This window comes from Muntiacus reevesi, chromosome 6 (assembly GCF_963930625.1).
Source record: "Muntiacus reevesi chromosome 6, mMunRee1.1, whole genome shotgun sequence".
NCBI lineage: Eukaryota > Metazoa > Chordata > Mammalia > Artiodactyla > Cervidae > Muntiacus > Muntiacus reevesi.
The window spans coordinates 53,993,046-54,005,763 of NC_089254.1; the positions used below are offsets into that span (position 1 = coordinate 53,993,046).

Below are 12,718 nucleotides of genomic sequence, written 5' to 3' on the forward strand. Positions count from 1 at the left end.
TGCATATAGAAGAGGAGCAAGTCATTTGGGACTGCACATTTAAGAGTCATAGGTCTATGGGTGGTGTTTGCACCTAGAATATTCATGAGATTTTTGAAGAAAATAATTTAAAACAGAGATGAAAGACCTGAAGGTAGACTTCTAGACGAAAGCAACCTTCACAGGGTAATGGCTAAAGAAGAATCGTCTAAATCTATGATGTTAGCACTGTGGGTTATATTCGATTATTAGGTTGCAGGATCAATAATGACTTAACGACTAAACCACCACTACCAAAATCAATAATAGTGAATGGGAAATTAATATGATTGATATAGACAGGATTTTAAAAACATGGACTAGGAGAGAATAGAAATTACGATATCAGGGTATCTGTGGTAAAGATGATTATTGTTTTGTGATGTTTTGTTCAGATATGTGCATTTGTACTTTGCATACAGTATAAAATGTCTTTATTATGAGTTGTAATCACAAACTTTTGAAAAACAACAGAAGAGACTAAGGAAGAACAGTTGGAAATAATTAAATCACTTTTGTTCTTCACTTCTCTGATGGCAAGGAAAAGAAATGAACCCAATGAAAGTGCCGTGGGAAGTAGATTTTTCTTTTCATTGTACAGTTGCTCTCCCCCTAGGCCACCTTTACCACATCAGTTATGTAAGGAGGAAAAATACAAAGAAATAAGGGGAAAGGGCTTGCAAGATAATGAACTGAAGGGTAGAGAAGGAGAGGAAGAAAGAGAAAGTATGAATAAGAAATATGGATGAGAGAGAATAAACCCCATATGGAAGCCTGGCTTTTAGTCTAACCTGACTGAGTGGCTCCAGAAGCTCCATTTCCTAGCACCATGGCCCAACAATGCCCCTTGGATTTGTCCTGCCAGGGCAGCTCTGTTTCTTATTAGAGATAAAGCTGGATGAAGAACCTGGGCTAAGGGTACAAAACTACCTCTAATTAAAATTGTGATTTAGTTATATCACTAATAAAAGTTATTGAGAGCTTAACTAGGCGTCAAGAACTATTCTAAGCACTTTAAATGCATGATCTCACCAAGTAAGTAAATATTTGTTAAGCCCTTAGAATAATACCTGGGACATGGTAAGCACTTGGTGAGTATTGGATATTATTATTATTTAATTACTAATTAGGGAAAAGTTACTAAATATCACCATTTTACTAGTAAGGAAATTGAAGTATAACAAAGTTATACTTTAACAAAGTATAGCAAAGTAACTTTCTCAGAATCTTACAGCTGGAAAGAAATAGAATCATTCACTTTTGAGTTGGAGGTGAGAGACTGATTAGTATAGGTACATAGCTACCCACTCCAGTGTTCTTGCCTGGAAAATCCCACGGACAGAGGAGTCTGGTGACTACAGTCCATGGGGTTACAAAAGAGTTGGACATGACTTGGCAACTAAACAACAGTGAAGGGTTATATGGTGATTGGTGCTTGAAATATGATGATAGAAGAGAGAATAGACAAAATGGGTCTTAAGTGAACGACATTATGAAAAAAAAATCCCTTTAGCTTGGTGACTGGTTGGATATGAAGTAAAAGGGTAAGTAAGATTTTAAGTTGCTTGTCTGGGGAAATAGTGAGTAGGATGTAAGAAAAGGGAGAAGATTTTTATGCTAGGAAATGATGATAAATTCCATTTAATAATATTGAATTTTATGTCAGATAGTCAAGTGAGGATTAGCAGGGAATTCAAAACTAAAGTTAGAGATGTTTAGGCATTATCACATAAAGGAGTTGCAAACGCTTTAAGAGTGTTTGAGATCCCCAAGGATAACTAATAAGTTTTTGGTCACAAAAAATCTGGGGAGTCAAAAATAAAGCCATAATAATAGCCCCCACACAACATTTCTACGCCTTTGTCCACACCTGCTTTTTAGAAAATCTACGAGCAATTCCAGGAATCTTTAAAAAAAGAGTATGTCACTACTGGGACTTCCGTAGTGGCTCAGTCTGCAAAGAAGCCTCCTGCAATGCAGGAGTTGGATGCCTGTGTAGAGAAGATCCCCTGGAGAAGGAAATGGCAACCCACTCCAGTATTCTTGCCTGGGAAATCTCATAGACAGAGACTGGCAGGTTACAGTCCATGGGGTCACAAGAGTCAGACACGACTGAGAGATTAAACCATCACCATGTCACTACTGCTCCAGGGACAGTGTGTTGTTGGGCGTGTACTGTTTTGCTCGCTGCTGCCCTGGTTTCTGTGGCTCTGTCTCCTCTTGCTGCCACCCCACCGTCTGTGAATGGGGGGAGCTTCTGTTGTGGTTTAGCACCTTCCCCACCACCACAGCAATTGCTCTTTTAGACCAATGGCGTTCTCAGAGACCCTGGAGAGTCAGTGGTGAAAAAGCTCGTCTACTTTTTCTTATTCTTCCATCAAGTTTCAGACTTGATATCCATTGACTTTTTCAGCAGTTCTGTCCAGGTGACAGATTTATTGGCTTTATGGTTCCTTAATCAGTTTCTTATGCCTAGATGATTCCTGACCATCAGATAAACTCTTACAGAAAATGTTTCTCAGTGTCTGCCCCATTGGTTCTTAGGCATATCTAGATTTGTCTAAATCCTAGGGTGAAGGCTGCTTACTAGGCTTAAGCGGAAGCCAGGACCCTTCCTGGAAGCTCTCTGGAGAGAAGAGAGATCAAAGTGGGAAATTCCCATATTTTCCAAGATTATTTCATCACTACTTCTGATCTCTTTACTGCTTCCTATGGTATTTTCCTGGTTGATTTGAGGTTGTTTCTTCTCTCCAAATGGAGCAATCACATGTACTTACTATGGAATTAGGTCCTATCTGAATATTCTATGGGGAGGCTTGATTCACTTTTTTCTTTTATTTCTTCTTACGATTTTCCATGCCTCTTTATGGGAGTTTAGTAAAGAGTTGACCATCTAGCACATTTTCCTTTGAAATTAGTATTGGTAATTTTTTTTTTTTCTGGTTACCTGTGAAGAATCCCAATGAGCCTTTTTGAAAACTCATCATTTGCAGTTATTTTAGAACAGCAATTTATTGAAAGCTACTGTATTAGGAAATGTTTTATTGCACTGCACTACAGCTATGAAGTGCAAGGAACCATGAAGATTGAAAATTACAAATGACAGATGTGTCTCTTTCTTCTTACTTTTTAGCCTTCTTTGAATCCTGGAGGCAGCCAGTCATCTGATGTGGTGCTTTTGAACCACTGGAAAGTGAGGAATTTTGAAGTACAACGTGGTGATGTTGTGTCATTAGTGTGAGTAAATCAGAAACATACTATATTCCTATAGGAGACGATTTATAATGATCTGATTTAGCTAGTAATTCCCTGTTTTTTATATAATATTTAATGTAATGACCATATAGTCAGTTACTAAATAGGTTCATTTAAAATGTAATACATTTTTCAAAATCTGTTTTGAAATGTGACAATACTATGAAAGATTTTTTTCCTGTTATACTTAAAATTTATCCATTGATTGACTTACTTGGTTTTGGCAAAATGTGTTTAGTGAAATATTGATTGGAAATTATTATATTGATCTAAAGTACATGTATCTGGTATTTGAGTTATTTTGAAGTATTGCATTTTGGAAGCAACTTGTATGTTACTCTCATACTTTATTAGCTGTGTAGCTACAAAATATTTCTAGACCATTGTAAATGTGACATGAAATTCAGTGGCATGTACATACATACATACATACATACATATATATATATTAGTAATTTAACTGAAAAAAGGAAGTTTGGAAGATGGTAGACCGGAGGCTTTGGTTTGGGACCAAAAGGTGGCACTGTTTCTCTGTTAAAGTATTAGGACTGGTCAGGAAGAAGAATTTCATTCCAATCTTAGCGTAGAGAAGGAATGTCAAAATGTACATGACTGACACAATGATATTCCTAATGTTTGAATGATTTAGACTTGAGATTTGTTTGTTTATTTTAAAAGTAAATTTACCCTGAGAAGACTGCTACAGAACTTGCCTAATTTCTACTGTTTTCAGCTACTTACACAAATGTTTTAATATGATTCCCTGTTATGCCAGTTAGTTCATTGGGGAAGCGATTAATGTAGTAGTTACTGTTATTTGTTTTAATGATAGTAAAATCCTACTGTTTGGTGAAGACTGCCAACTTATGATTCTTGAATTAGAATAATTGTTTATTATTGGGTGATAATTTATAATTGGTAAAAGAAAACATTATCTACTTGTTCTTACTTACCTTTGGTTACTGCTTTGTGGAAAGAGATGTTTTCTAAATGTGTCTCAGTCAAGCCTGTTCTACTCAGATTTATTTGAAAACATATTAACTAAACCTGGTCAGTAACTAATGAAATAAATTTGAGTGGAGTTTTGTATGGCAGACATCCAAGGATGGGGATTAATGCTTCTCATATTCCTGAGTGCTTTCTTTAATATTACTACTCTTCGTAGTATCCTTTCACTTTGTCATTCAGGGAACTGTTTCTGCAGCCTCCTTAACAACCTTCCCATGCTGGGTTAGCCTGTCGTGTGCTCATTATTCTTTCGCTTTTGGTTTGACAAGGTTACATCCTCACTTAGTCTGTGATGGAGAGGATACCCACCCAAGTGAAAGAGGTCACCTTATAAGCAGACTATTGTGCGGTATATTTTTTCTGTGAGAAACATGCTGACTATCTTTAACTAAATGAATTTGAATAGGTAATTGGGGAGGAAAAAAGGCTCCTTGAAATCCAGGTTTGCATGGATCCGAAACGGTACCCTAGCATATCCTAGATTATATTAAAAAAAGAGAGTGTTATCCTTTTATGTAAATATTAAAGTGATTGATATTTATTATACAAATTAATTTCAAAAACAGTATATTCAAATTGAGGTTGCCATACTAAATGATAGCTACTTCAGTTGAACTGTATTTTAAATGAGTTAACTATGTGATGTATCTCTGTCAGGTATAAATAACACAAATTTTCTTTCATAATGCTTGCTGTTAGAAGGAGCTATTTACATATAAAAATGCTTAGTGATTGGTATCATATTATTTAACAACAAATAATCATCAAGCAGTAACTGTTGCTTTCTTTTGATGAACAACCAGGCTTATACTTCTTTAGCATGATGCAATACTAATAAAAGACACTGTTTAAAGTATCTTTTTAGTTTTATGAGCAAAAATGCTTTCTGGACACATGTCCTTACATTAGAATATCCTGTCCATATAAGAAATGTGTGACTAATACAGAAACACATGACTAAATTTTGAATTTATGGCTAAATATAAAATACAAAGATAACAAATTGATGTTAATTATGCATTTTATTGATACATAAGTAATCTTTGGTAACAAAGTAGTGTGACAGCTTATATTTTAAATCATTCCTGGATAGCATTTTATGTATTCAGAGTATGTGGAAATGCAGCATTTCTGCTATAATATTATATATGCCTTTCTGGCAAACTTTGTGGTTTGCAAATTCATTCTTAAATTACTAGGGCTTATGCATCTTCATAACCAGAACACCAATGAAAATAACAATAATTCCAATAGCACTATTTAAAAGACATCTGAAGTTTCTAATAAATAAACAGTGCAGTAGATGTTGGATTTACTTAAAACAATAAAGGTGAAGGTAGCTTGATGGAAGAAGATATAAGGAAGGTTTGAGGCTATCTATGTTTTCAAGGGCCAGAGTTCTTATTATCAGAATTTGCAAGTAGAGAAAAGATTGCAGACTTTGTACAAAATGTACTGATCCCAGAGATGGATGTTCAGCTCATTGTTTTGTGTTATTTTATTTGTTGTAAAATTTTTTTTTCAAACAAAGATCCCTGTTAAACTTGCAGTAAGCTTTCTAGGGAAAAGTTGAATGTATAATACTGATTTCTTCTTAGCTTGCTGCCTTTAGTATACTCAGCCTTCAACTGCAATTGAGACAACTTTAACGATTTTGGGAGAAAATCAGATGTGAACCAGTGAAGCTTCTGCTTTATACCGACTTCTTTCTCCATTCTTTCTCACCAGCTGTCTATGAACTAATTCATGTTACAGTAAGACAGTGTGTAGCAGAGCAGACTGTCCTTTCTGTTTCGGTCAGAGTTTATTGACCAACGCTATTCCCTAATGCAAGGAAGGTCTGGGTTAGGGAAGAGTACATACTGAAATATGCTTCTTTGCATCTCTTCCTTCTCTTTTCCTGTCACTTTCTTGCTGTAAAAGACTGTAGCAGTGCAGCAACTGTTTAAGCATGTTATTCGGTAATGTTAAATTGAAAAGTGTCTTTGTTTAATAACATCACACAAAACATTATTTGCTGTCATTGAGTCCTCAGTGTTACTGAGTGTATGGAGGAGACATCATACTCTCTTGGTGGATTTGCAGACTAATAGTGGTGATTAAGGTGGATTTTCTATACCTTGGAATTGACTTTTCATTAACCTGTGTGATGGCCTTACTGCCATAGACTTAACATAAGTAGCACTATTTTATAATGATATATCAATTAACAGAACCATTGGGACAGAGTTTCCTTCATAATAAAGTTTCAAATAATCACGTTTAAGAGTGTTTTAACTTTTCACTTTGAGATCTTATCTACTTAAAGATTGTAAAAATAGTACAGGGAGTTCCCGCATATCCCCTTATTTATTTTTTTAAATTTTATTAAGATAAAATTGACAAAATTGTAAGATATTTAAAGTGTATACTGGGATGAATTGATATATGTACACATTGTGAAAGATTACCCTCATCAAGTTAATTAACTCACCCATCATCTATTTACATTTTGTATGTCGGGGGCGTGTGGAGGGGGTTGGGCATAAGCTAGAGAGAGAGAGAGAGAACATTTAAGTTCTACTGTTGGTGAATTTCAGTTATATAACACAATTTATTAACTGTCATCACCATGTTATACATTAGCTTCTCAAACCTTATTCTTCTTATACCCTCCAAATATTAACATCATACACAACCATAGTCTAATTATGGAGACTGGGAAATTGACATTGATACAATACTGTTAACTAGTCTACAGACCTTATTTAAATTTCACTAGTGTTCCCACTAATGTCCTCTTTCTAGGCCAAACTCCTACCCAGGATCCTGTATTTTGTTTTTATTTTTCTTGTCTCTCTAGTCTCTTCTAATCTGCAACAGTTCCTTGGTCACTCTTTGTCTTTTTTAAGCTTGACACTTTTGAAGGGTCCTGGCCAGATATTTTGGAGAAGGATCCCTTTGAATGTTTGAGGGTCAGTCTGTCTCCAGTGAGGAGGTGGTGCTGTCGATGGCAGTTGCTGGGGAGGCTGCAGCAGTGGTAACAGTGGGAAGGTGGATAAGACAGGGTGGGAGGAGATGGAAATTGTCAGGCACAGAGCTTTTCAGGTTCTTGGAACCACATATTTGTGTCCTGACTAGTAGATCCCATGGCTTCTGTAAGTCCACACAGACGATTCTTTAGATGCTAGGAAGTAAGGAGGGAGGCCTGTGCAGGTGGGGGAGCCTACAGTTTGTAGTAGGGGTAGAAGGGAAGAAACTAAGGCTAGGTGAGAGATGGCAGCATTCACTTCTACAGTAGAAGGTGAGGGTGAGTGAATTCTCCTTTAATGAACACTACTGTACATCAGGCATTACACTAAGTGCTTTGGGTTGCCATTTTAATTCTCATAACAGTATCAGGAAATAGTTATTATTATTTTTGTGGGTAGTAGACATTATTGGAGAAGGCAATGGCACCACACTCCAGTTCTCTTGCCTGGAAAATCCCATGGATGGAGGAGCCTGGTAGGCTGCGGTCCATGGGGTCGTGAAGAGTCGGACACAACTGAGTGACTTCACTTTCACTTTTCACTTTCACGCATTGGAGAAGGAAATGGCAACCCACTCCAGTGTTCTTGCCTGGAGAATCCCAGGGACGGCGGAGACTGGTGGGCTGCCGTCTATGGGGTTGCACAGTGTTGGACACGACTGAAGCGACTTAGCAGCAGCAGCAGCAGCAGTAGACATTATTAATTTATTTTTTAATGTACTTTTTATTTAGGTAACTTTGGTTTATAACATTATATGTTTCATGTGTAACCATTATATTTCTACTTCTGTATACACTAAATCTATCAGACGTAAAGTGGTAAAACTAAGATTTAGCAAGTAAATGGCAGAGCCCGAATTTGAATTCAGGTCCATTTAAACCTGTATTGCTTCATATAGTATGCATATGTGGCTACTGAGCTGTTAAATGTGGCTTTTGTTGTTATTCAGTTGCCCAGGAGTGTCCCACTCTGCGACCCCATGGACGGCGATGCACCAGGCCTCTCTCTCCCTCACCATCTCCCAGAGTTTGCCCAAGTTCATGTCTGTTGCGTTGGTGATGCCATCCAGCCATCTCATCCTCTGACACCCTCTTCTCCTTCTGTCCTCAATCTTTCCCAGCATCAGGGACTTTTCTAATGAGTCAGCATTAGATGACCAAAATACTGGAGTTTCAGTTTCCGCATCAGTCCTTCCAGTGAATATTCAGGGCTGATTTCCCTTAAGATGGACTGGTTGGATCTCCTTGCATTCCCAGGGACTCTCGGGCATCTCCTCCAGCACCACAGTTCAAAGGCCCCAGCTCTTCGGCGCTCTGCCCTCCTTCCTGCTGCCACTGTGTGCTTGTTGCGTAACGTGGCCGCTGCTGCTTGTTAGCGTGACAGTGTTTGCCAACTGCTTGTGCGCTCAGTCAGTCCACGTCTTTGCCACCCCATGGGCTGCAGCCCGCCAGGCTCCTCTGTCCATGGAATTTTCCAGGCAAGGATATTGGGATCGGCTGTCATTTCCTTCTCCAGGGGATCATCCCAACTCAGAGTTTGAACCTGAGTCTCTTGCATCACCTGCATTGGCAGGTGGGTTCTTTAGCACTGAACCACTGGGAAAGACATATTTTGGATATATTCAGTCAAATAAAATATACTATTAAAATTAACTTCACCTGTTTCTTTTTCCTTTTTTTAATGTAGCTAGTAGAAAATTTGAAATTACCTATGTGACACACATTACGTTTTTTTTTTTTTCCATTTATTTTTATTAGTTGGAGGCTAATTACTTTACAATATTGTAGTGGTTTTTGCCATACATTGACATGAATCAGCCATGGATTTACATGTGTTTCCCATCCCGAACCCCCCTCCCACCTCCCTCCCCATCCCATCCCTCTGGGTCTTCCCGGTGCACCAGCCCCAAGCACTTGTCTCATGCATCCAGCCTGGGCTGGTGATCTGTTTCACCATAGATAATATACATGTTTCTATGCTGTTCTCTCAGATCATCCCACCCTCGCCTTCTCCCATATAGTCCAAAAGTCTGTTCTATACATCTGTGTCTCTTTTTCTGTCTTGCGTATAGGGTTATCATTACCATCTTTCTAAATTCCATATATATGCGTTAGTATACTGTATTGGTGTTTTTCTTTCTGGCTTACTTCACTCTATAATGGGCTCCAGTTTTATCCATCTCATTAGAACGGTTTCAAATGTATTCTTTTTAATGACTGAGTAATATTCCATGGTGTATATGTACCACAGCTTTCTTATCCATTCGTCTGCTGGTGAGCATCTAGGTTGCTTCCATGTCCTGGCTATTATAAACAGTGCTGCTATGACACTTACATTTTAAATGGACAAATGCTCTGTTTAAATCTTTTTCTATTGTACCTGTTGCTTTCCTGGAGTGTGTCTAAGGTGTCTCAAGTAAGGGTGAACTAAGATGAGATCCTAAAGTCTGAAGTGGGAAAATACTAATGTAGTTGCTATGAAGTACAGTAGACTCCAAAAGAGAGGTAAACACTGTGTTGGTGAGTGTGGGATGATCAGGTTCAGAGACAAAGGAAAAAAGACATGTAATTTACAAAGAGAGAAAAGTACCCAATATAGTTTATTATTATTTTTTTTTCTTGTAGGACTGAAGTCTCTTTATTTTTTAAAAAAAATATTTACTTATTGAAGTATAGTTGATTTACAACATTAGGTTCCAGTGTACAGCACAATGATCAGTTATATATATATATTTTTTCAGATTATTTCCCACTATAGGCTACTATAGGATACTGAATATAGTTCCTCGTGCTATACAGTACATTTTTTTTGCTTATCTACTTTATATGTAGCAGTTTGTATCTGTCAATCCTAAGTTCCTAATTTATTGTTTTTTGCCTCTTTCCCCCCTTTGGTAACCATAAGCTTGTTTTCTGTGTCTATAAGTCTGCTTCTGTTTTGTCTATGGATTCATTTGTATTATTTTTAGATTCCACATGAAAGTGATATCATGTATTTGTCTTTCTCTGACTTACCTCACTTCATATGATATTTTCTAGGTCCATTTATGTTGCTGCAAATGGCAGTATTTCATGCTTTTTTATGGTTAAGTAATATTCCATTGTGTGTATAGACCTCACATCTTATATTAATATATATCTCACCAATCATCTCTTGATGGGTATTTGGATTGCTTCCATGTCTTGTTATTGTAAATAGTACTGCTGCGAACTTTGGGGTGCATGTATCTTTTTGAATTAGAATTTTTATCTTTTCTGGATATATGTCCAGGAGTGGGATTGCTGTATCATATGGTAGCTCTATTTTTAGTTTCTTAAGTAACCTCTATATCGTTTTCCATAGTGGGCTCACCAGTTTAAATTCCCACCAACAGTATAGGAGGGTTCCCTTTTCTCCACACCCTCCCCAGCATTTATTGTTTGTAGAATTTTTGTTGGTAACCATTCTGATCAGTGTGACGTGATATCCCATTGTAGGTTTGATTTATATTTTACTGATAATTATAATTGAGCATCTCTTTTATGTGCTTCACAACAGTTTTAATATTTATTGACTGTTTATCATTTTCCAGTCCCGAGACTGAATTCTATGTTCATATTTATTTAATTCTCATTAAAATAAACCCCAGTAAAGTAGGTATGTGGTTATTCCCATTTATAGGTGAGAACACTGAGGTACAAAGAGGTTAAGTAACTTGTTTAAGATCATATAGCTGACTGGTAAATGGAAGAATGAAGGTTTGAAGGGCTTCTCATCAAATCAGTGTTCTTGACTATCAAACTGTAAAGCCCCTGTATATAGAGGTGATGGTTTGGTTGAGGATCCTTACTCATTCTTAGCAAAGAAGTCACACAAGCCCGTGCATCTCTACATCAATTGGATTATCCCATGAAGTTTTGATACACTGGTTCCTGAAATGTAGTCTCTTCATTAATAGCAATAATACTTTATTATAAACATAGAATCTGCATACAATTTTGACAGCTGATTTGCAGTATGCTAAGCTAATTGCCACTTTCTGTGATGGCTACTTCTGTAGCAGTAAGTATGCAAAGATGTGAGCCAGGGAAATAGATGAAATAGAATAGAGGCTTTGGGGAAAAAAAGAAAGGTGCTAGTTCCTTTGTGTCTTGAGTGCTTGTAAATCTTTAAAGGTCCCTTGACCCACTATGGGAAATTAACTGCAGTCTGCTAAAACACGAAATTCATGTTTTGTAACAAATGCCCAGGGCAATGATAATACCAAATAATGACTTATAATTGTATTAAAAGCCATTTAATCTGTTGAGCTGGGAGAATATAATCATGAATACTTAGCTAGTGTATCCATTGTACTTATTCCTAATGTTTTTGGTTGAGAGCCATGTTTTTTTTTTTTGAGTTTGTGTTAATATTGTACATTTCAGGAACTCAAATCTAGAAAGAACATGACTTTAAGAGAAAGGTTCTATAGGTGGGAGGAAGTGCCTAGGCTGTTGTTCATTGTTTTTAATTAATTGGTATTCAAAATGCTGGAGAGTGAAGTCTTGGGCTGTAATTTACTTTGATGAGAGATTTAGGTTTTGGCACTTCCAATTACCCATAATAATTTGTATTCATTACTGAGTATATTTACAAATGATACTTAAAAAATGAGATAGTGTAAGTTTTGTTTGCTATTGTTTGATCTAGATTAAATTGATTTTATAAATACTATTTAGAGGCATATGGATAGAAAGTTGGTAACCTTAAGGTGGTCCTTAAAAGCAATTTCCTTTCTTGAGTAGGATAAACTGCCTTCACAATTTTTATACATTTAATTATGCAATAAAACATTTTCTTAGTTCAGAGACAAATTATAGCTTAGAGATGTTTCAGTGATCATAAATTTCAATTTTGAATTATTGAGATTTTATGGTAATGTAACTATAGGAGCTATCCATAGCCTCTGCTCAACCCTTTTCATAAATCTTATATCCTCTGAGAGATGACTAGAAGTTGTCAAAGAACGAAGTTATATAGGCAGCAGTCCATGAAATAGTGGTACTTATGTTTGTAACTTTTTATTTTTATTGTGGAAAAAAAACAGTCTCTGAGGACAGACACTGTTACCCTACTTAAAAAAAAAAAAGTGCAGGACAGCGTTTGCAAAAAAGACACTCCTAAATGCTTGTTGTTTGTTATATGTAAGATGTCAGGTTAAACTGTGAAGGAGAAGCATTTTGAATATAAGCTTTAAATAATAATTCTAACAGAGGAATAACTTAAAAATTTAAGAAGTAAATTGTTGAGCTTTCAAGCAGAAGATATAATACACAAAAAATTAACTATCCCATATGTATGTCATCCCATCTTTAATAATTTTGGAATCAATAAGATATGTATGCTCACATAAACAGAGACCACTGAGATCAATCAGTGTCTGATTTCATCAAATATGATAGGAG

General features: G+C 36.5%; 1 protein-coding gene across 3 annotated transcripts in view; it reads left to right on the top strand.

Moving 5' to 3' along the window:
* The window catches only part of IMMP2L (inner mitochondrial membrane peptidase subunit 2), a 924,620-nt gene that overhangs the window by 82,491 nt on the left and 829,411 nt on the right, over window positions 1-12,718 (top strand). For all 3 annotated transcript variants that reach the window (XR_010663655.1, XM_065938919.1, XM_065938918.1), the window contains exon 4: window positions 3,152-3,255. Coding sequence is in view for 2 of the 3 variants with exons in the window: in XM_065938919.1 (XP_065794991.1) it covers window positions 3,152-3,255 (104 nt within the window). In the remaining variant the exon portion in view is untranslated. The remainder of the gene's footprint in view (window positions 1-3,151; window positions 3,256-12,718) is intronic.